Raw genomic sequence first — 23,186 nt, 5'->3', positions numbered from 1 at the left:
TTATGCCACATGTATCAACCCGACCAAGCCATGATACATCAACGAAGTCAACACCAAGACATATTGCGTCCACATCTACATCAGCAAAGCATCAGGAGATTGAAGTCATGCAAGTCGATCCCAGACAACCTTGCCGATCTCTACACGACGTCACTGCCGAAGTCAACCTTCCAGAAACTTGTCTAAGGAATTAGTATGCCTAACTATTCATAAGCAATGCTTGTAGTTCTCATTTGGAAGTTATGTCAAACTCAGGGGGAGTATCCAGAAGTATTCTCACTTGATCTTAATGTATTCTTTTTCCCTACGATTATGAGTATTTTTCCCACTAGGTTTTTGCTACCTAACTAGGTTTAACGAGGTACCCATCCTGGGTTGATCATACCTTTGTGAGCTATTCTACTTACGTCCAAAAGACGTATAATTTTGACTTAATGCAACTTCTTACTTTTCTCTTTAGTCTATGGGTTTTTTCTCCCACCTTGGGTTTTACCGCAGCGATGTTTTGTGAGTTTTACTTTTTATGTATTCTTCTGTTGATTTGAGACTCACATTCACTCATTGTGCCGACGACTTCATCACTGAAGATCTGATGTGTCATTTACTTGAGTATTTACACACTCAAGGGGGAGTGTTGTTGTGAAATTCCATCCTTGGAATTTCACCATTTATTACGTATTTCGTAATTTAAATTCGTATTTCGCGATTGCGTTATTTTTATTAGTTAATTTTAATTACACTAATTATAAGTTTAGTAATTGATTAGTTATCAAGTTGGAAGTTTCATAATCAATCTTTATCTTTCGTTGACATTTTGAAGTTACAACTAGTGTTTTTAAATAAATCTTGAACCCACGAACGCATAGGCGAAAGCCGTTTGCGAGTTTGAATTATAATGGTATAGTTACAGACATTTGAAGTGGTGAAAATATAGATTGTGGGAATTATTTTAATTTCCACTTATGGGTAAAAAGCCCAAACTTTTTTTTCGATTAATGGACCAGTTACTATAAGTGGAATTGGGCATTTTAGGTGGTGGAAAAAGATTAGTTAGCAGCCTAAAAATGGGACACATCAGATTTTTTTAAAGGATGAGAAAGGACCAATAGGAAGAAGGGAGGTTGACATTTTCTTTTCCCATTTGGTGAACTTGTGTACACCATCAACCCTTTTTATTTTCGAACCGGCCAATTTTAGGCCAATTCCTACCATTTCTCTTCTGATTTTTCCTATCTTCTTCACCTGCAATTTGCTCAACTACCTTCCTCATTCCCTCTCTACAAAAAATTAAGGGTTTTTAAGGTCTATTTCACGTAGAACTCCATAGGAGAACCCGAGGGTTCTCGACGACGAATTGTCATTCCGGAGAGTATCACCATTCACCATCACCCTTAATCAACTTCCCTTGGACCCAAGAATAAGACCCAATTGGTGGTTGGGGCATTGAAACACCAAGGAAGCCGAATTGAAGAACACCCACCTTAGGGTTTCGTTGGGTGCGAGCCAATTTGAAGGCCTTCCTGGCCAAATTGGACTCGGCCACAGGTATAAAGTTTACTTTACTTGTTGAAATCTTCATTCTTGTAAAATTTGAGAATTTTTGGAAAAAGTCGAATTTTCCAATATGTGACATTCGATTTATGAAAATGCTGTTGATTGTATATTTTATCGATAAGGTTTGCCACTTGATTATTCTAACAATTGACAATCTTATCATTGAATTGAGACAAGATTTTAATATGCTATTGTAGATATTGTTTAAGGACCTTAGGGACTTATAAGTAAAAATCTAGTGATTGGATTTTACGAAGCAAATGACGTAAGATCATGGACCCTACATTAGAACGACGGTTCGACTCCTCATTAAATGTTGTTGTGGGAGACATATGAAAATTTTTGATTATGTGAATTATCGAAGGAAATCTAAACGTGGACTTGTGCTTCGTTATGCCTTGACCATCGTGCTAGGGTACATTAGCACGAACTCCAGGTGAGTGACTTTAATATATATGATATTGATAATTACCAGGTTGTCATAATTATGATCCTGTATGGATATGAATTGGTTTTATGAATATGTTCTATTAAATTGTTATTCCAATACTTCGACATCAATTTATGTTTATGAAATAGGGTGTGGCATGTATATTGGAAATGTGGTTTGATTTGTATGATTGGCATGTTGAGATTAATGTGAGGACTAGTAATGACCGTTAACCATTATGATAGGGATTTGTTGCTTTGATATTGTTTCACCTTCCGCTTCAGTGATTGGTTCTAAATTTAGTAATTGTGCCTAATCTCCCTTTGTTGAGTTTTTGTAAATTAAGTAGCATGTGCTTGTCTCATTTCTTTGAGTCGTCGTACATTCTGATTGTTGGTCTTCTGCGATTCCATTGAGTGATGGTCCGGAATTCCTTCTATTCCACGATTCTGTTGAGTGATGTTCTGGAATCGTATCTGTATTGGGTTTCATTTAGCTATTGTTACGTATTGTATTTAGCGATTCCGTTGAGTGAGGGTCCGGAATTGTATCCACTTGGATTTCGTTGAGAGATGGTCTGGAATCCCTTCTATTTCACGATTCCGTTGAGTGGTGGTCCGAGATTGTACTTACCTTGGGATTTATGGAATTTGAATTGTGATGACTTCAAAGGTGTAGGCTTCGGCCAAACTGTGTCGCTCTAACTCTACTTTTCATTGTGTTGTATGAGAAGATGGTTGTGAGATGTTGTGATTGGTTTCAGACGAACCGTTGGATGTCTGGGTGACTCATTCGGGGTTTGCAAAAGTTGGTATTGATTTCTTATGAATTATTTATATTCAAGATATGTAAACTGTGTTTGATGGTTGGCATTAGCATTATTATCACATACTTGATATTATTGTCACTCTCCTAAGCTTCGCAACTTATCTAGGTTGTTGTTTGCCTGGTGCACTATTCTGATGGTGTAGGCACTGATCGTATAGGTGACAGGTTTGAGTAAACTCCGAGAAGTTTGTAGGTGGGGGTAGCAGTGCAGTTATCAGAGACTTGGAGCGTTAGGTTACCCTTGTTTCACTTTTGTACTTTATCTTTTGGGACTTTCTTTTGAGCACCTCATACTTGTTCTTAGTAAAGCAAAGATTATGCTTCTTTTTGGGATGTACATATTTGTAAATATTTTGTGGAGAACTTAGCCACTTTCACATTATTTTGGGTTATCAGTTAAAGTATTTCATTCCGTATCTTATACCGTATTCAACGAACATTATTTTCTTTGTCATGTGTTGATTTTCGACGTATGTTGGGATCGGGACGTGACAATTTTTGTAGTATCAGAGCTTAGATTCAGGGTTTCATACCTTAACCTTAGAGTGAGGAAGCCTTGGGAAGGTTGGGTAGTGAACCTTGACTAGGTTCGTGAATTCGTCTCTCAAATGTTGATTATATGCTTATGTTGAATTCTTCTTGTATCAGACATTATGACGACCCCACACGGTACTACTCAGCAGTTTGGGGATGATGTTCCCGACGAGGGCACTCTTGGTTTTGGTCAGGAGGCTAGCCATGATTATGATGGACCCGATGGAGCTTTTCGGGCCATCGAAGATTTAACACAGTTGATGCAGGCACACGTTCGTGCAACTCCTGGTAGGGAGAAGTCTTTGTACGGGGAGTTCCGTACCCATAAGCCACCTTCTTTCGATGGTAGTACTGATCCGTAGGCGACGGAGTCTTGGATCAATCAGATCGCCAGAATTTTCACTGTATTACGTTGCTCATCCGAAGAGCAGGTTGATCTTGCAGCGTATATGTTGACAAGTGAAGCTTACGAGTGGTGTCATATCACTCGTCCATTATTAGTAGCCTGGGGACCTCTCACCTGGGATCAAGACGTGACAATTGCAGTCCTATTAGATTAGGAATGTGATTGTGTAAATCCTAGTATATCATGAACTATCTCTTATATTCCTATTAGGAGTAGATTACCTATTAAATGTTGTAATACTAAAGGGTAAGGAATTAACCTTCCCTACTACTATAAATAAAGGCACAATGAGGTTGAATAGAACACACCCACAATTACACATCTATCTCATTTTCTCTCTATGCCGCACCTTCCCTCTCTCTCTGGCCTCCATAATTGTTCAGTAAATTATGCGTACAACATAAAGATATATATATATCTTAAATTTAAGAGTTACCTCTACCAAAAGATTATGAAACACATAATAATTTTTTATTAACCAAAAAAATAGTTGTAATTTCTTTATTTTTTCAATAGCCCAACCTAATTATATTTATAAAAACAAAGTGATTAATTTTATTTTTAGATGTTTGTAATGAAATTTGCTGATATATGAATGGAGAAATTAATTGAATCAACATCAACATAGAAAGCAGACAGTGATATACACAGAAGTATGTGAAGAAAAAGGGGAAAACGAGATGGAGATATTTCTCTTTAAATTAATTATAAATAATAATTAAGAAAAAGTCTAAATCGGATACAAAGACAAAGAAGCGCGTAGGGAAAAAGAATTATATTAATATTTGTATTAGTGAAGAATGTATTGGTCGAGAGAGAGAGAGTCGAGTCTCCTGTACCTCTACTACAAGTTGTAACAGAAAACAAACTCTCTCCTCTTCTTCCTTTCGCCAGCTGTGCTCTGCCGCTTCCTTCCTCTCTCTCTCTCTCTCTATCTCGTCTCTACCTATATATATAGGCTGTAGATTTATTTTACTTGTACACAAACACGCCCTTATACACAAACACGCCCTTATACATTGCATAATCCCCTGCATTTGATGTCGGTTGGCTGATCTACCTCTCGATCTGTTCTCCTCTGCTCCGTTTGACTGCTGCGTTCACACCCGCTTGTTCGATCTGCACCGGTAAGTCCAATTTCTCATCTCCTAACGTTAGATCTCGCACTGCTTTAACTTTCCTTTTCTAATGTTAATTCACTCCAAACACTGAATTCACTCGCTTTTAACTTTTAATTTTTCCAACTTCGTCTGTGAATTAGATCGGTATTGCTGTAGTTGTTGGATTTTGTTTCGGATTGCAATGACGGCCGGCGTGGATGTGCACCTTGATGCCTGTGAATCAGAGGTGTCCAAAGGCGAGGTTGTCAATGTCAATGTTGGGAATGGGAATGGGAATGGGAATGGGAATCAGAGCGACAACGGTTTTTCTAAGGACGACACCGACACTGACGGCTCTTATGTCTTTGTGACCGGGAGTGATGCCATTGTTTCCCAAGACCCTGTCGAGTCTGATCCAAACAGAAGCGTTGTTCAGAACAATGGCAGTGTTGTTCTTCACTCGGAGGCTCAAAAGGACAATTCCCAATCTCATTTCCTCAACAAGGCTGCCGCACAAGCCCCACATCTCAATGACGGGGAGGTGGTGGTCTCTGACGGAGCAGAGACTGATAAGGATCCAGAAGTAGCCGACGAGGTGCCCGTGAAAGATGCTTCGAGGGATCTAGGCCAAGAGAGGGGGCATGATTCAATGCCAACCCCAACCCTGTCGTTGGATGACCAAGTTGTGGGTGATCCCGTGTCCAAGGAAGCTACTGCAGACGGCTTGCCTGCTTGTCATGCTCATGAACAGAATGGATCTTCTGAAGATGGCCACGCCTCGTCTGCCACAGTAATTTTTGAAGATGACTATCTCCAGGATGCGACGAAGCCAGCTACTCAAGTTGTCAACGGCTGTGCCTCTGATCAAAGTAGTGGAGATGGCTTGCCGAATGCTCATGTGCCTCTAGTTACAAATGACTCGGTTGATGCACCTGAAGAGAATAATGGATCGTGTGAAAATGCTGATAGTTTGGAGAAAGTAGCTGTTGAAAATGGTGAAAGCTTTTCAACTGTTGCTGATAATGATATAATAGGAGATCAAAAGGCTGAGAATGGGGTTTCTCCACCTACGGAAGATGTTTCAACTTGCGCTGTTGATGACGTGAGTCCAGAGCTTGATGCTGTAAAGTTAACTGAGAAGAGTAGTGAAGTCCCCAATCCTTGCCCCCTTGTGCATTCAGACTCAGAAATTGAAGCTGAGAGGGGACCCGTTATAGATGATACACAGTCAAGTTCCCCACCTAATGATGCAATATCAGAACCCAATTCAAAATCAGAAATTGAATTGGAGATTGGGCCCGTTGTAGATGATACTCTGTCAAGTTTCCCACCTAATGATACTATATCAAAAGAACCCCATCCAAAATCAGAAGTTGAATCTGAGAGAGCCCTAGTTGTCGATGATACTCTGTCAAGTTTCCCACCAAATGATGCAAGATCAGAGGAACCCACTTCAAAATCAGAAGTTGAATCAGAAAGTGCACCTGTTGTAGATGATACTCTGCCAAGTTTCCCACCCAATGATGAAATGTCAGAAGAATCCAATTCAAAAGCAGGAGTTGAATATGAAAGTGCGCCCCTTGTGGATGATACTCCACCAAGTTTCCCACCAAATGATGCAGTATCAGAAGAACCAAATTCAAAATCTGAAGTTGAATCTGAAAGTGTGCTCGTTGTAGATGATAATCTGCCAAGTCTCCCAACCAATGATGCAATATCAGAAGAACCCATTTCAAAAGCAGAAGTTGAATCTGAGAGTCAGCCAGTTGTGGATGATACCTCAAGTTTCCCACCGAATGGTGCAATATCGGAAGAAACCAAATCAAACTCAGAAGTTGAATCTGAGTGTCTGCTCGTTGCAGATGATACTTTGTCAAATTTCCCACCAAATGATGCAATATCAGAAGAACCCATTTCAAAATCAGAAGTTGAATCTGAAAGTGTGCTCATTCTAGATGAAACCCTGTCAAGTTTCACACCTAATGACACGATATCAGAACACAATTCAAAATCAGAAATAGAATTGGAGAGTGTTCCCAATGAAGATGATACTCTGTCAAGTTTCACAGCAGATGGTGCAATATCAGATCCCAAGACCAGCCATGATTCTGTTGATGTAGATGCTGGTTTGTCAAATTTGGAGGTTGAATGTGTTGCCAGCCCTCCTTTATCTGTTTCTGACAACAATGCAAATGAAGCTAGCTATCCTGCTAAGCCAGATATTGATGAAAAGCTAGCGTCTGAAGTTCAGAGTACATCTGCTCTGACAAGCAGAGCTATCCCCGATGATGAAGTCAACACATCTGAATCCACAATTCTGAATGACTCTTTTGTTGAGAATGGCACTTTTGTGGAGAATGGAAGGCCGCTAACTAGCAACCTGGATGATGTTAAAATTGAAAGTGATGTTAATTCAACACATCAAGAAGTGGAGCGCACTGGCGGAATTCTTGGATCTGAACCCTCAGCTTCTTCTGGGGAAGTTTCCACTGCTGATGCTGTGGAAGGGCAGAATAAGGGTGCTGAGGTAGAAAAAAGGCCGTTCTACTTCTTGATAAGGATTCCAAGATATGATGATGAAAATTTAAAAGAAGAGATTAAACAGGCTCAGTTACATGTTGAAGAAAAAACTAAAAGCCGGGATGCTATTCGTTCCAAAATCCAAATGAAAAGGGTAAGAAATCTTTTGCAAATGGCTTCGACTATATTTTGTTTGTAGTATTTTATATCTTGCCACATTAACTGTTGGGGTTCTTTTATGGCTAGGCTACTTGTAAGGAGTATTTCGATAAATTTGAAGCTGCCAGATCTGAAGAGAGAGCTGCACGAGACCTGTTTAAGGCCAAGCGCAAGGAAATGGATTCTGTTCAATTAATGATTAACAAAGTGAAGAATGCAATCTCTATTGAGGATTTGGATTATAAAGTAAGTTATCACTTGTCTTTCCTCAGTACTATGAATTACTACCATATATTTATGTCACTATTTGAATATGTTTGTATATTCATGAATGTCTGCGTCCTTCAAATTTGTTTCATGAGTAGATACGCAATATGGAACACAGTATGGAGCATGAGACCTTGCCTTTGAAGGAAGAAAAGCAATTTATTCGAGAAATTAAGCAACTGAAGCAACTTCGTGAACAGCTCTCTTCTAGCCTGGGTAAGCAGGATGAAGTTCAAGAAGCTTTAGACCAGAAAGACCATGTTGAACAGAGCTCAAAGGTAGTATTTTTCAATTGTACTTGTCATTTTCTATTTATTAGTTAACCGGTCTGGGTCCTATGGAAGACGTGCTATGTTATACAGTTCATATGGAAGTCTTATGCTGAGATCTATTTCAAATATAAACACCTAAATCACACTCAAGTTGTAGTATACTTTTCTTTTGCCCAGAATCGAGATTAGTGAGTGTTTAATACTGTCAGAGTTAGACAACCTCTTGTTATTATCTCGTAGCATTAGTGAGCTATTAAGGTATTTATACGATCTTCCATTATTACAGGTTCTGAGGAAGGAAATGGATCTACTCAGAGAAAATCTTCTCAAAGCAGAGGCAGTCACTCAAGTTGCTAAGAAGAAATTTAATGAAGAAAATAATATGCTGAACGAAATACTTTATCAGTTTAGAGCTGCAGATGACATTCGTCAAGAAGCATATGCACATTTACAGGGTTTGAGGAAAAAACAATATGAAAAGGTATTTGCATTCTGTCGATGAAAAACGTTATTACTGTTAGGATTATCCTCTCTTTGCAGTGTACACATGCACATACAAATACGCTATTGAGCATTTCTGATGCTAATTATGTCACCATTAAAAAGATGTATGTTTAAGGTTTCGCCTAACATTGACTTAAAGTTTTCAGCCTTCTTACGTTTAAGTTTGCTCATAACATGTTTCTCCCATTGATAAATCAAACACTTTGAAGGTTTATTGCTCTCCCATTGATAAATCAAATACTTAGAAGGTTTATGCTTTCGTTTTGTTATACATGCTTTTATCTTGTGATATGTTGTTGCAAATTTAGAAAAGAGATATTAACCCTCTTATTCCTGCAGAACAAATACTTTTGGAGGTACAAGGATGATGCGAAGGCTGCTAATAATCTGGCACTGAGCGGAGATAGGGAACAATTACAACGTTTGTGTATCAATCAGGTTAGCTTATGAAGCCCTGTTGTTGTTGTTGTTATTGCGTGTTTCCCCCTACCTTTTTTTGTTGAAGAATCTGGAACAATAGCTTATGTGTGAATTGGCTGAAATTCAATTAATTAGGTGGAAACAGTTATGGAACTCTGGAATAATAATGATGATTTCCGGAAAGAATACTTGAGATGTAACAACAGGAGTACATTAAGGAGGTTGAGAACCTCAGATGGGCGCTCTCTTGGTCCTGATGAGGAGCCCCCTGTAATACCTGATATCGTAAGAGCAACCAAGAATAATTTGGCAACAGTGGTTTCCACTCCTGAACAACCAAAGCAAGTTGCCCCTGAGGAGGCTGAACAACCAGATGACATATCTTCAATGAAGGTTGTTCAACAGAAAAATGAGATAGCTAAAATGAAGAAGCCTGTGAAATCCGCTTCCTCAGAAATTATCCCAGAAACTGCTTCTGAAAGAGACAATTTTGAAGAGGAAAAGGTAGAAGTCCCTAAATTAACAAAGGAGGAAGAAGAGTTGGCCAGAAAGACAGAAGAATTGAGAAAGGAAGAAGCAGAAGCTAGGTTGAGAGAGCAGCGTAGACTGGAGGAGAAGGCCAAAGCTAAGGAAGCACAGGAGAGGAAAAAAAGAACAGCGGAGAAGGCCCAAGCCAGAGCTGCCATAAGAGCACAGAAGGAAGCGGAGGAGAAAGAGAAGGTAAAATTTCATCACCCTTAACTTTACAATTCCACGAAAGTCTAGTAGCATTCTAGATATAGAGAGTTCCCATGTGATGCAATATTCTTTTCTTCTGTGCATCGATCGTGCGATGGCTTGTATCTTGTGCAGGAAAGGGAGAAGAGGAATAGGAAGAAGGAAAGAAAGATGGCGACTACAACAAAGGCTACAAATGATATTAGTGAAGTAGAATGTGCTTCAGAACCAAGCTCAGAGGCACCAACTGAAATTCCTAAGGAGCCTGAAACTAGAGAGAAACCGGTGACAGTAACAAAGAGGTCTCAGAAATCATCGCAGTTGACAAAGCAAACCAAGGTAAAATCCATGCCTCTGCCTCTTCGCAACCGCAGTAAGAGAAGGATGCAGCCTTGGATGTGGGCTGTAGCGGCAATTGTGCTCATCTTTGCCTTGTTTTTGCTGGGCAATGGAGGCAGCTCCTATTTTAAAGCTACGCTGGAAAAGTTTTTCTGAATACATGCAGTTATTAAACTAGGTAAATTAACAGAGTTTGCAAGGGCATTCCCATAATAATAATATTATTATATACATATATATTATATATATAGGCAATTCTTTTGTGCGCGTATGGTGATTTATTATTTTCCTTTTAGTTTGCAGTTTTCTTTCACACCAGTTATAGATTGGTTTCTTTAATTATTATTATTATTAATATAAGCGTGAAGAACAAAAGAGGGGGAAAAAAAAAAAAGAACCAAAGATGCAGCTGCTGCTGCTGCTGCTTTTTCTGATGCTTTTCTACCATCATGTATGTTGCTTGTTGCTTGCTTTGCTTGTGGTGAGTTATGTTAATAAAGATCAAATTTTTTTTAGTAAGTTTCTGTCCCTCCCTTTGAGCTGCCCGACCACGAATTGCATTTAATTTGAATTGTGTAATGTGTACTGGTTACGTGAAAATGATGTTAACGTGGGTCTGGTGTTTTGCGTACTCGATTCAGTTTATTAGCTCGACTCTTTTCGAGTCCAGTTTAAAACAAAAGGGAAGTGATTCAATAGAATACAAGTTTTCTTTTCTTTGACTTAACAGTGCAAGTCCATTTACATGGCGAGAGATTCTCAACCACCTGAGAGCTTACGTCACCGCAATCGTGGCATCCCTGGGGCATCAAGTGCGAATAACATAACATTTGTAAGTTTCTCTTTACATCGTGAAATATTTTTCTCATATCCTCAAATTTATTATGTAAACATCGGCTCGATGGTAATGGATTCTACTAAAACTAATTCTTGATTACATGAGAGAATATTTTAGGCGTGATTGTTGTATTAGTGTCATGGGATACCACAGTGACAATATATATGTAACTTGTCAAGTTGGTGCTTGCTGAGTTGCATTTGTACACTTTATGTGTTGAATGAATAGAGTCACCATGTGACGAGGAGGCTCAGGTTATAGAAAAGGAAAACAGCTGTTTCCCTCTCTCGACGTATGAATGTAAAGTTATAGAAAGAAAAACGAAAAATAATTAGGGATGTGGTTGGAACGGACGGGTCCCCAACCCAAGCAGACCGGACCAGATGCATAGTACATAGATGAGTAGAGGAGGATACAGCTGGTTTCCTGCCACGCGTCACTGTGCAAAGGGCCGGCTACAGAATCTTTGGACCATTCAACAACTAAATTCCAGTACAAAGAATGCGTAGGATAGGATACTGCCCAACTGGCTAGCACATTAGCAGCTACGGTGACGGTGCCATAATTGCCGTTCTCAATTTGTCACAGCCATTAATACTTGATAGAAAAATCTGAAATTTTGACATAGTTTTCCAATTAGAATTATTCTAAAATTCATCTGTTTGATCATTTTTTGCTCTAGAGGAAGTCGAATATTCTATATTAGAAATATAATTCAAAGTATCAAAGTTTTACCAAAATAACTAATAAATTAATATTAAAATAATGGTAAAATATATAGTATAATAACGACTCATCAATACTCAATTTAATTTGGTTTTAATTTGGGTGTCCCATCTTTCGTGTGAATTTTGATTTAATAAGTAATTATGTCACTCACATGAGCCTACATACTTGATCGTGATAGGGTAGAGTCTTTTCATTTTTAAGGAATCGTCCCCAAAATATAACATAGAGGTTTCGTACCCAACTCAAGTTGTGTATGCACATGTATATTCTTGAACACGAATGTGGCTGTGTTTTGAAATTAACAAGCATTTGAGATGTCTCCGCGTCATTCTATTCTATGTACAATACTAGGAGCATGGATTAAATTGGCTAACAAGTCTCAACATATGCAATAGTTGGCCTAGTGGTACAAGACGTTCATACTAGTCCCTCTTAATCAGTGTTCGATACTCCCAGTCGCATAGTTTGTGATTCATCTCAATCAAAGTGTCAGCCTCTCAATTAACAAATTCATCACATGTGTTGGTTGAGATAACAAAGTATCTTGCAGTGATTTGTAAACTTCAATTTACAGAAAATACTTTAACAAGACCAAGATTCTTCATTTCAATTTTGGTAGGTGGATGCTCAAAGTTTATGCATTTTCAGCAAATACTGCACCATTTCCATAACAACCTACCGAAAATATGACAAATTGGGCAGATGCTTACCGAAAGCAGGAAGAGATTAAGTAGGGGCCGGGTTTCGTTGAAAATTTACGTGGCCTCGGTTGAAACGTGAAAGCTAGCAAATTTTGTGTGGGTGTATGGTACATAGTTCCGGTCAATAAAGGAGGTATATTAAGATATTTTTTATGTTTAAAAGTAAGTAGATAATGTTTTTAGCATGTGAATTATATTGAAAAGTACATGGAGCGTCTATTTTTAACTCTGTTATTGTTGAAAATGTAGAATTAAGGGTGCGCTTGGTACGGGACGGGACGGAACGAAGGTGTAATTTTTGAAAAAGACATGGGGTATATTTGTTTTAAAATGGTAAAACATTGTGTTCCACAGACGTGGAACAAACCCGTTCCAGGGGGGAGGTGGAACGCAAAAACACCCAAAATCTGTCCCGTGGAACAGCCCGTTCCACCCATTTTTGGTGCACCAAACGCGGAACGGAACGCCTCGTCCCGTTCCGTCCCGTCCCGTCCCACGTACCAAACGCACCCTAAATGAAATGAGTAATTAATCAAATAGGTGACAATAGGAACGAGGATTAAGGGTGCGTTTGGTACGCGGGACGGGACGGGACGGAACGGGACGAGGCGTTCCGTCCCGCGTTTGGTGCGCCAAAAATGGGTGGAACGGGCTGTTCCACGGGACAGATTTTGGGTGTTTTTGCGTTCCACCTCCCCCCTGGAACGGGTTTGTTCCACGTATGTGGAACACAATGTTTTACCATTTTAAGACAAATATACCCCATTTCTTTTTCAAAAATTACACCTTCGTTCCGTCCCGTCCCGTCCCGTCTGCGTACCAAACGCACCCTAAAAGTCGTATGCGGGGAAAGGCGAATTAAATTAAGAAAATGTAATCCTTGTCCTTTTTTTCCTTCCAAAAAATGCAAACGTTGTCAGGTGTTCATATTAATCCTAATTATTATAATCTGATGTTCACACATGCCTCTACCCGTACGTCCCCCAAATGGCAAATTGCAAAACCCAATTTCAAGGGCAGTTTGGTAAAATAGCATCATCTTCAATCCTCATCTGCTGGTGAAAAAATTATATTAAATTTATTGAGAAAAAATCAGAATTTATAAAAAAGTGATAAAATAGTACTACAACAGTGTGATGGTACATTAGTACATTTATTTTACTAATTGTAATTTATTTTGTACATATATTATAATATAATAATATAATATAGTGGTGTTGTCTAGGTGGAAGCAAGCAAGGAAAGGTCTTGGATTCTTCGTTTGCTGCTTTGAGCCGCCTCCAATACCACCCCAATCTCACTCGAATTTACGATAGTTGCCATTCACAGAAAGAAAGAAAGAAAAAAGATGTTACAAGCCTAAGCTGGTGAGGACGACTTGGAGTCTAGAGAGAGGAAAAGTAAAAGAAAAGTTAAGAGAGAGAAAGAGAAGAGAGGGTTTGCTTTCATCAGTTGGATCTGCAAACGTTGTTTCAGAACTGCTGATAACGGTTTTGTTTTAGATTCGGTTTTGTTATTGGAAGCGGCCGCCGACGCCGACGAAGACGCAGAATCAGTCTGTCTGTCTGTCGTTTCATTTCAACTGGGATTTACGGGAGAAGACCTTCTTCGCTGTTGATGTAAGTCAATTCGATGACATGTGAGATTTGTCTCTGACCATCGACTACCGGAGTCTCAAGTATTCAGATCGGACGTCGGAGTTTACTCCGGCTTGGTTTCGGTTGGATTAATCCCCGGACAAAGTGAAGACTTTTGGGTAAAACGGATGTGGATGTGGATGGATTCTAGATTTCTGTGAAGGTACGCAATTCTTTTACTAAATTTTGTTTCCGGCTGTGTATCGAGCAATCTTTTCGCTTTTTATTCGCCGACCCGCACACCTATTTCTTTTTCAACTGAAACCATAGTCACAAAATTAAAAAAAAAAAAAAAACTCGAAAACGATTATTTGCGCACTACTCAAGCTTTGTGTGAAACTTGCTTACATGACTTGAAATGATTTGTTCTTTTGAATAAGGTTCATGCTTTTTGCATCTTTTTATTTTTTATTTTTTGAGTTTTGATCGATTTGTTGTAAAGCAGTAAATAATTGACTTTATCCAATTTTGGTGCTTGCGTAGATTTTGTGTGTGTTTTGGTTTGTCTTGAATCTATGATGGAAAACGCCGGCGGCCAAGTTGCTGCTCCAATTTACATTCACCGGACGCTTTCGGGCCGGTTTTGTGATTCGCCGGTCATGGGGAGGAAGCGCGATCTCCCTTACCAGGGCCCCAATTATCAACACCCCCACTCGCAGCAGCCGCGCTTCGCAAACCCCGGCAACGACTGGAATCCTCGCGTTTGGGACTGGGACACTGTCAGATTTGTTGCCAAGCCGCTGGACTCCAGGATGATGCATCTGGGTTCTACTTCCACAACAGAGCAGAGGAACAAAGAGGAAGCTTCTGGGCCTGTGAAGGACACGGCAGAAGACGAAGACGACGAGAGCCTTCAGCTGAATCTCGCCGGTGGCTTCACCTCTGTGGAGGAGCCTGTGCCCAGGCCCAATAAAAGGGTCCGGTCTGGATCTCCAGGGAATGGGAATGGCAACTACCCTATGTGCCAAGTTGATAACTGTAAGGAAGATCTGTCAAATGCCAAGGACTACCATCGCCGACATAAAGTCTGTGAGGTTCACAGTAAATCCACCAGAGCCCTTGTTGCCAAGCAGATGCAGAGATTCTGCCAGCAGTGCAGCAGGTCATTTTGTTTAACGAATTATTAGTTTTTTGGTTTCTCATCTTCATTTCCCTCCCTTTTTAGTGATTTTCCTAGCTCTGAAGTCATATCAAAATCATTGTTTGTTGTTGCAGGTTTCACCCCCTTTCAGAGTTTGATGAGGGGAAGAGGAGTTGTAGACGGAGACTTGCGGGGCATAACCGGAGAAGAAGAAAAACCCAACCAGAGGATGTTACTTCACGGCTCACTCTCCCAGGAGATGGGGATAACAAAATCATTGGAAATAGTGATATCATCAACTTGCTAGCTGCTATAGCTCGTCCTCAAGGTAACAAGATTATTCTTGAGTTCATGATCTTGTATTTCCTGTGATCAGGTGCTAAATTTCTGCATTAAAATTTGTAGGGAAAAATGATGTCAGAAATATCAATGGCTCATCAGTGTTGGACAGAGAGCAGCTCCTTCGGGTTCTTAGTAAGATAAATTCGTTACCTTTGCCAGCAGAACTTGCTGCCAAGTTGCCTAATCTTGGAAGTTTGACTAGGAAAGCTTCTGAACTGCTTTCTTTAGATCTTCAAAACAAATTGAATGGAAGAGCATCTGCATCAACCATGGATTTGCTTACTGTACTATCTGCTACTCTTGCAACATCTGCTCCTGAAGCTCACGCAAAGTTATCTCAAAAGTGCAGCCAGAGCAGTGACAGTGAGAAAACTAAGTTGACCTGCTCTGACCAGGCAGCTGAACCCAATTTGCACAAGATACCTCCACAAGAGATTCATTCAGCCGGGGGAGAGAGAAGTAGCACTAGTTACCAGTCTCCCATGGAAGATTCAGACTGCCAAGTTCAAGAAGCTCGAGTTAATTTACCCTTACAGCTATTTAGCTCCTCACCTGAGAATGACAGCCCGCCAAAACTGGCTTCTTCTAGAAAGTATTTCTCTTCTGACAGTAGTAATCCCACTGAAGATAGGTCTCCTTCATCTTCCCCTCCTGTTGTGCAAACACTGTTTCCACTGAAGAGTTTGGCAGAGACTGTTAAGTCCGAGAAGTTGTTGGTAAGCAAAGAGGGCAGTGCAAACCCCGACACTAGCTGGACTTGTGGCAGTAACATGCCTTTTGATCTTTTTAGAGGGTCAAATAAGGGAGCTGAAGCGAGCTCCATTCAAAACTTTCCTAACCAACCTGGCTATACTTCTTCTGGTTCGGACCATTCACCTTCTAGTTTAAATTCTGATGTGCAGGTACTGTTGACTTACTACCTATTGCTTTATTCTGTACTTTGATTATTTCACGTCTGTACTCATCTGTTGGATGTTATTAGTCTATGTTGATTGCGGGATTGAATTGATTGTTTTGTTCTCTGACAGGATCGCACTGGAAGGATATTATTTAAGCTCTTTGATAAAGATCCAAGTCATTTACCAGGGACATTGCGGACACAGGTTAGGAGTTTATGGTTCTTGTTTTAATCGCTCCCTTTTGTATGAATTATCAAGAAAACATTGTAGTTTGTACAGCTTTATTTGGGGGGAGGGGGATTCTTACAATGTTTATTGCTCTGTTCTTCTAGATATTCAATTGGCTTTCCAGCAGTCCATCTGAAATGGAGAGCTACATAAGGCCTGGTTGTGTCGTTCTATCAGTTTATGTATCAATGCCATCTGCTTCCTGGGTGCAAGTGAGTGAATTTTTTTAGTGCTGATCAGCAATCTTTTCATTGTACTTTTGCTGACTACTTGTAAGATGTGTGTATTTTTTTCAGCTTGAAGAAAACCTGGTTCAGCGTGTCAGTTCTTTGGTTCAGAGTTCAGATTCTGATTTTTGGAGAAGTGGGAGGTTTTTAGTTAATACAGGCAGGCAATTAGCATCACACAAAGATGGTAAGTACTGATCAGTAGTGGTGGCTTTTGGTTACTGATATTCTCTGTGATTGATTTTCAATAAGGTGCTTGTGTTTTTTGTTTTAAAAAGCATCCTACTGTCTGTTAATTTACCAGTGTGCTTCCACTTTATATTTTCAAATTTTTTTTACCAGTGTGCTTCCACTTGTGTTTTGGAAAAGGATATCAGCAGATAATTTCTGAAAGTTTCTTTTACTTTTTTGCGTTTCATTCTCAATTTATTAGGCTGAAAGAATTCTTTTGGTCATCATTAACTTATCCTCGTATTGTGGTATTCTTTAATTCCATATCATTTCAACTGTTACGTTTTTGGAGCTCTTGAAGTGTGATTTCTACTTATTTCTAGTAGCTCTTATGCGATAATAACCCTTCTTCAACAAGTTTTTCTTCAGCTGCTTCTAAGTATGACTTGTGTGTCATTGGCATATTGCCTTGTAATTTTCTCTTGAATTTTGTTTGCGTGACATAATTTTTCAGGAAAAATTCGTACATGCAAAGCTTGGAGATCATGTAGTTCTCCAGAGTTGATCTCTGTGTCCCCTTTGGCTGTCGTGGGTGGGCAAGAAACCTCTCTTCTGTTAAGGGGTAGAAATTTGAATAATCTTGGCACCAGGTTAGTACAATTTGCTTTTGTGTTCTTCTGTGAATTCCTTGTCTCTGTTTCTGAAGTTTCCGGTCATGCAGGATTCATTGCACATATATGGGTGGTTACACGTCAAAGGAAGCTACTGGTTCAGCATGTCGTGGAACGATGTATGATGAGATAAACTTGGGTAGTTTCCAAATTCATGATGCATCTCCTGGTGTTCTTGGTCGCTGTTTTATAGAGGTAAAACTCTAAGGAACAATTGGTTTGTTTTGGAAATTGATGTAGAAAAGTTTGTGTTGTATTGATGTTTGCCAATATGAACAGGTGGAAAATGGTTTTAAGGGCAACAGTTTTCCAGTGATAATAGCTGATGCTACAATCTGCAGAGAATTGAAAGTCCTTGAGTCAGTGTTTGATGCTGAGGCAAAAGTATGTGATGTAATATCAGTAGCTGGAAGTCATGATTATGGGCGGCCGACATCAAGGGATGAAGTCCTACATTTTTTGAATGAGCTTGGATGGCTTTTCCAAAGAAAAAGGATATGTTCCATGCTTCAAGAGCCTCATTATACACTCAGCCGTTTCAAATTTTTACTCACATTCACTGTCGAGAAAGACTGTTGTGCTTTGGTTAAAACACTTCTAGACATACTATTTGAAAGAAATTTCGACAGTGATGCGCTGTCGGGAGGATTGGTTATGCTGTCAGACATGCAGCTTCTGAACCGGGCAGTAAAAAGGAGGTGCAGGAAGATGGTTGACTTGCTCATTAATTATTCTACAGCCAACCGTGACAGTGACAAGCGTTATATTTTTCCACCTAATCTTGCTGGACCTGGTGGCATGACCCCTCTTCATTTGGCTGCTTGTATGTCAAGTACAGATGACATAATTGATGCTTTGACAAATGACCCGCTGGAGGTAAAAATATTTTTTGGCATGCTCGTGACTCGTCTATAAAATTGTTTGGAGTTTGGACATTGTGCTTATTCCAATTTATAGATTTTGGTGTGCTTTTTTAATGGATGCTATAAAACTTATTACCAGTCTTACAAATATGCTGACAGATATTTTTTTGACCTTTGACATATTTTTTTTTTTAACCTTTTGTTTCACACTTTCCCTCTAGATTGGATTGAACTGCTGGAAGTCTCTTTTGGATGCTAATGGGCAGTCTCCGTACGCTTATGCTTTGATGAGGAATAATTACTCTTATAACAACTTGGTGGCTCGAAAGCTTGCTGACAGAAGAAATAGTCAGATTACTGTCACAATTGGAAATGAGAGAGATCAACATCAGATGAGTATGGAGCTGGAGCACAGGACAAGTACCCAATTCAGACAAGGTAGTAGATCATGTACCAAGTGTGCAATTGCAGCTACAAAGTACACTAGGAGGGTTCCCGGTGCTCAAGGCTTGCTTCAGCGTCCCTTCATTCATTCTATGCTTGCCATAGCTGCTGTTTGTGTATGTGTCTGCTTGTTCTTGAGAGGCTTACCGGATATTGGCTTAGTTGCTCCTTTCAAGTGGGAGAATTTGGGTTACGGCACAATTTAATCTTTATAGGATAAGTAGTGATTAAGAAATAGGAACAAACTGTGGGTCGACGTGCACTTTCCAGATTAGCTTGATTGGGATGATGCAATTCTGGAAAAGGGAAGATTTTTGCTTTAGCGGCATTCAAGAGGAAGCCTAGGGGGTGATGGCGGACCTCATAAGGAAGTGATTCTGAATCAGGCTCAGGTATTTGATGATTCAGATACTGCATGTTTATCTCCAACTGACCCGAGATGTGTATAGTCTAGGGTTATGCTCTTCCTTTTGCTCATTTGCGTTGCGAAATAGGTGAATTTTCTGTCTTTCTCCTCTTTAAACGTAGAAACTCTTCCACCCTTGAGACCCCCACCCATGTATAATGTTGGATAAGATGAATGGATGAATCGATGATTCATGGCGATGGGCAGATTGGAAAAGTATTCATGGAAAGTAGGATGAAGGAAAAGTGTCGGAGGCCCATAAACAAGGAAGAAGTGAAAGTGGATGAAAAAAATAAGCAGTTATACCAAAATTAGATGTTAATGATATATGTGGATGTGGGTCTCCCCTTCCGGATTTCTATCTAGCATAGAGAGATAGAAGCCTGCCCATGAGAAAATTTGATTGGAGTTTACTTAAGATAAAAGAGGCAGCTCCCAGGTGGTGTATTTTTTGCTTTCGAGATTTTATATAATTTTATTTTTCGGGTGTAAATTTCGGAGATAGATATTATTTAACAAACGGTAAAGATGTCGTCTCTTTTGTGTTGGAGCTCAGCTTATACATGGGATTTATATGGTTTCTAAATCATGTGCTAATGGCTAAATTCACGATGGGAAGGGATCTCCTAAGTTGGAAGATTTGAGAAATAAAAATATTTTGACGGCGGTGATGGTGTGTGCCACTGGCTGAGGAAATGTGAGCTCCAAGGGTTTGAGGTTATGCATTTCACATGGGACTGTTGTCTTGGTGCATGATTTTCCATATTCCGTGAAACCCCAATAAACATTTCTTTGTTGCCTTCACCCATATTCCGTATTTTGCATCCAAATTTGCTGCAATTGGGTTCAACTGAGCCAAGGGTAGGATTCTTTAAGCTAACTATATCTAAATTACGGAGAGATATATCTAAACTTGGATTATAAATGGGGAGCAGACACTAGCCACGTGTCAACCTACATTTCCTTCCCCCTTTTTATCCTTTGATTTCTACAATACAATCACGTGTACTAGTATATGAATTTGAGCGGGAGAAGAAAATGTTTATGTTTTCACACCTGTAACAAGTAAATAACAACTTAGTTATATATATACGTGCATCCCTAAACCCTATTTATGTGATGGATAATGTTGGGAGACTAATTTTTAAACTAAATGACGTGTCACTAATAATATTCTTCATATTCTGGAGCAATTGTAGAAAATCACTTGATTAAGGATCTTTACATTCTAGGGCCAAAAAGGATTGGAAAAAACATTGAAATAAATAAGTTTTATATTGTCAAATACCGTATCATATTCTGTTTTTGCTACAATAGAGCGAGTTTCGGCCTCTCATCAAGTTGTTCCTCCATATAAAAAATTTAATTCAATTTAAAACCATTTACCATTTAATTGTCAGTGTCACGATGAAATTTCAATGTTTCTTAAAATTCGTCAATTTCTTTAAACTTTAGAGTATACTGCCGATTTGCCCCCTGAACTATCACCCAACTTTCGATTTCCCCCCTGAACTTTTTAATTGGAAAATTAAGGACTTAAACTAATTTTTTTGGCCAATTTGCCCCCTGCTGTCAATTTTTCATTCATTCCATCCAAATTTTTGTTAAATGGAAGCATATGCACAACATGTGTGGGTAGTTCGGTCGCTTCATTCTTTAAAATAATTGAAAACCTTAGATTTCTAAAATATAAACCTATGCAAATATGTATGATTCTATAGCTTTTGTATCTAAATGTCTAGTGAAATGACACTTTTGTCCACAAATGAGAGTTACGTGGTTTGCACATGATAAGAGTTAACGTTAATTTGGATGAAATCTATGAAAAACTAACTGTAGGGGGGAAATTGGCCAAAAAAAATTAGTTTAAGTCTTTAATTTTCCAATTAAAAAGTTCAGGGGGGAAATTGAAAGTTGGGTGATAGTTCAGGGGGCAAATCGACAGTTTACTCTTAAACTTTATTAGATGCCTCAAATATTTCCTATTTGGCTATTTTGTAAAGATGATCTATGAAGTGCAACTTGAAAACTAAATGGTTCGGAGCGTTGAAGTTTGATGTGGTTTGGAGCGTTATATATTAAAGTGATATATATATAATAATTAATCAATCATATACATATGTATGTACATATATCATAAATACATTTGGTAATTCATAAATATACAGTCTAAAGTGGAGAGCTTCATGAATATACGCATATGCCCAAGAACATATTGTTAATCAGTCAGGAGAATTGGATGATCGGCGGGCATTTGGTCTTCCTGACCTGGCAATATCTTGAACCAAGACTTCAGCAACACCTTCCCCAAGCCCCTCAATGAGGCCGCCGATGAATTCAGTGACAACTTGAGACGCGAGGCGAGCAGCAGTCCCCAACACACTCGGCTTTTCACGTCCCTTGAGGCCGTTCTCTTGCAACCCATTTATCATGTTCTTAGCGCACACTGCATGCAGATGGTAATCGCACACCGTGCAGTGGTAAACCCTGCCCGACCTCCTCCTCCTGCACTCCCCACAAACAAAACTCCTACTAGAAGAATCAGCTGCTGATAAAAGTCTTAGGGTATGTGGGTGAGTCTGGAGGTTTATTTCTGATGACAGCATCGCACAGCAAGGATGCATCTGGAAGCTGCATGCGCTGCATCTGAAGGCATAACCTTTGCTTGGCTTGTGACAAATATCGCACTTGGATTGTGCAATTCCTCCTTTAACTAAATAAAAATTTTCTTCAGTGTGGTATTGCATAAAAGGAAATAGTATGTGTATGTATTAAGTAGAATCTAAGCATCTAACCCGTAACCAATTCAGAGTCTTCTATATGTTGCTAAGCAAAATCTATAGTTTGGTAAGATAACACTTTTCGCATCCGTATAACGTACGAGTAGCCACTTGTTTGGATTTGATTTCAAGAGAATTTTGATATATATATATATATATATATATATATATATATATATATGTATGTATGTATATGCGTGGCAATTAATTGTGAGAGTGACGTAGGTTATGAATGAATTACCTGCTTTAGAATAGAAAACAAGTTGGTGTTGGATGTGGAAGGGATGGTTATTTAGAGCTGGAGGAGCTAAGGCACAAAAATCATGCAGCTGAAAGTCACATAGTTGACAAATGAACCTCTTGCCGGCGCCGTCCTCCTTGCAGCCTGCGCAGGTGAAGAGGTCGGGCAGGATCACTTGGGACAGGGGGTGTTGTGGATGACCGAAATGAAGTCTCTCTTCCCCAAATATCAGCTGAGATGTGGGGAATTCGACCAAAGGAGAATTGTTATTTCTAGGGACAATATTATCTAAATTTGTGGGTTGGGATTGGGGGGGAGTTGATTCTGACCTCTTGAGGAGAAAAGTTGTCTTCCTCGGGTGTTTATTGCTTATCATCATGGTTGGTTTCTTTTCTCTCCCCTCTGCAGCTGGTCGACCAACGGTCTCTGGCTAGCTAGCTTGTTAGTTGGTGGTGCAAATTGCGAAACAGAAGGAGAATATTTATGCTAAAAAAGTTTACACTATTTTGGGGAAGCATGTTGAAAGAAGATGCCACCTACTTAGGTGTAGTTTGGGATTGAGGTGATTAAAAAAAAAAGCTAGTATGAAAAAAAGTTGGGATCTTTTTTGTATTTGGTAAACATTCAACTTTAGCTTTTTTTCACAGTTTTGAGTGAAAAAAAAAACCAAAAACAAGAAGATGCAAAACCCAGCTTTGAAAAACCAGTTTTTTTTCACACTTGTTTTACATAAAAGTTTACCAAACACTATAATACTGCTTTTTTTTTTTCAAAAGCATTTTTACAAAAAAATTTACCAAACACTCTACAGTTTTATTTCACAGCCACTTATTCTCACAGCACAGCAGAATCACTTTTTTTTTTCAAAGCCACAGCAA

The 23,186-nt window shown here is 39.3% G+C and overlaps 3 protein-coding genes and 1 long non-coding RNA gene across 6 annotated transcripts; 3 read left to right on the top strand and 1 right to left on the bottom strand.

Annotated features, from left to right (window-relative positions):
* The first annotated feature begins 1,155 nt into the window (after nucleotides 1–1,155).
* LOC114825581 (uncharacterized) lies at nucleotides 1,156–4,057 on the top strand. 2 transcript variants are annotated; one of them, XR_003774309.2, is made up of 3 exons: nucleotides 1,175–1,545; nucleotides 2,956–3,046; nucleotides 3,461–4,057. It is a non-coding gene; the product is annotated as an uncharacterized lncRNA (long non-coding RNA). The 2 variants fall into 2 exon arrangements; XR_011581885.1 differs by lacking the exon at nucleotides 2,956–3,046 and having other exon boundaries at nucleotides 1,156–1,545.
* A 470-nt stretch (nucleotides 4,058–4,527) lies between these two features.
* On the top strand, nucleotides 4,528–10,569 carry LOC103436667 (uncharacterized). The gene is made up of 8 exons (XM_008375108.4): nucleotides 4,528–4,879; nucleotides 5,014–7,526; nucleotides 7,619–7,777; nucleotides 7,897–8,076; nucleotides 8,357–8,551; nucleotides 8,914–9,012; nucleotides 9,130–9,714; nucleotides 9,847–10,569. The coding sequence occupies exons 2-8, from the start codon at nucleotides 5,055–5,057 to the stop codon at nucleotides 10,204–10,206; spliced, it is 4,050 nt and encodes a 1,349-aa protein (XP_008373330.3). The 5' UTR covers nucleotides 4,528–4,879; nucleotides 5,014–5,054; the 3' UTR covers nucleotides 10,207–10,569.
* LOC103436692 (squamosa promoter-binding-like protein 14) lies at nucleotides 10,570–20,091 on the top strand. The gene is made up of 12 exons (XM_070823877.1): nucleotides 10,570–10,882; nucleotides 13,544–14,118; nucleotides 14,439–15,057; nucleotides 15,171–15,364; nucleotides 15,442–16,280; nucleotides 16,407–16,481; nucleotides 16,610–16,717; nucleotides 16,802–16,919; nucleotides 17,418–17,553; nucleotides 17,625–17,769; nucleotides 17,854–18,450; nucleotides 18,659–20,091. The coding sequence occupies exons 3-12, from the start codon at nucleotides 14,471–14,473 to the stop codon at nucleotides 19,085–19,087; spliced, it is 3,228 nt and encodes a 1,075-aa protein (XP_070679978.1). The 5' UTR covers nucleotides 10,570–10,882; nucleotides 13,544–14,118; nucleotides 14,439–14,470; the 3' UTR covers nucleotides 19,088–20,091.
* Nucleotides 20,092–21,358: 1,267 nt separating this feature from the next.
* LOC103409391 (protein VACUOLELESS GAMETOPHYTES-like) lies at nucleotides 21,359–22,837 on the bottom strand. Of its 2 annotated transcripts, none has more exons than XM_008348205.4 (2): nucleotides 22,309–22,837; nucleotides 21,359–22,000 (listed from the first exon to the last, which is right to left on the bottom strand). In XM_008348205.4, exons 1-2 carry the CDS (start codon nucleotides 22,685–22,687, stop codon nucleotides 21,510–21,512), a joined length of 870 nt encoding a protein of 289 aa, XP_008346427.3. In that variant the 5' UTR covers nucleotides 22,688–22,837; the 3' UTR covers nucleotides 21,359–21,509. The 2 variants fall into 2 exon arrangements, with proteins under 2 accessions (XP_008346427.3, XP_028960158.2); XM_029104325.2 differs by having other exon boundaries at nucleotides 21,359–21,994; nucleotides 22,309–22,832.
* Nucleotides 22,838–23,186: the final 349 nt, after the last annotated feature.

The sequence above is a fragment of the Malus domestica genome, chromosome 06 (assembly GCF_042453785.1).
Source record: "Malus domestica chromosome 06, GDT2T_hap1".
Classification (NCBI taxonomy): domain Eukaryota; kingdom Viridiplantae; phylum Streptophyta; class Magnoliopsida; order Rosales; family Rosaceae; genus Malus; species Malus domestica.
The sequence above is the reverse complement of the archived record's forward strand: the minus strand, read 5'-3'. Positions and strand labels throughout refer to the sequence as shown.

Coding starts and splice junctions, on each gene's coding strand:
- LOC103436667 (XM_008375108.4), top strand. CDS start 5,055: ATGACGGCCGGCGTGGATGTGCACCTTGATGCCTGTGAATCAGAGGTG. Junction 7,778..7,896: donor TTGAGGATTTGGATTATAAA/GTAAGTTATCAC, acceptor TTTCATGAGTAG/ATACGCAATATGGAACACAG. Junction 8,077..8,356: donor ATGTTGAACAGAGCTCAAAG/GTAGTATTTTTC, acceptor CCATTATTACAG/GTTCTGAGGAAGGAAATGGA.
- LOC103436692 (XM_070823877.1), top strand. CDS start 14,471: ATGATGGAAAACGCCGGCGGCCAAGTTGCTGCTCCAATTTACATTCAC. Junction 16,718..16,801: donor CATCTGCTTCCTGGGTGCAA/GTGAGTGAATTT, acceptor TATTTTTTTCAG/CTTGAAGAAAACCTGGTTCA. Junction 18,451..18,658: donor TGACAAATGACCCGCTGGAG/GTAAAAATATTT, acceptor CTTTCCCTCTAG/ATTGGATTGAACTGCTGGAA.
- LOC103409391 (XM_008348205.4), bottom strand. CDS start 22,687: ATGATGATAAGCAATAAACACCCGAGGAAGACAACTTTTCTCCTCAAG. Junction 22,001..22,308: donor TGTTTTCTATTCTAAAGCAG/GTAATTCATTCA, acceptor ATTTTTATTTAG/TTAAAGGAGGAATTGCACAA.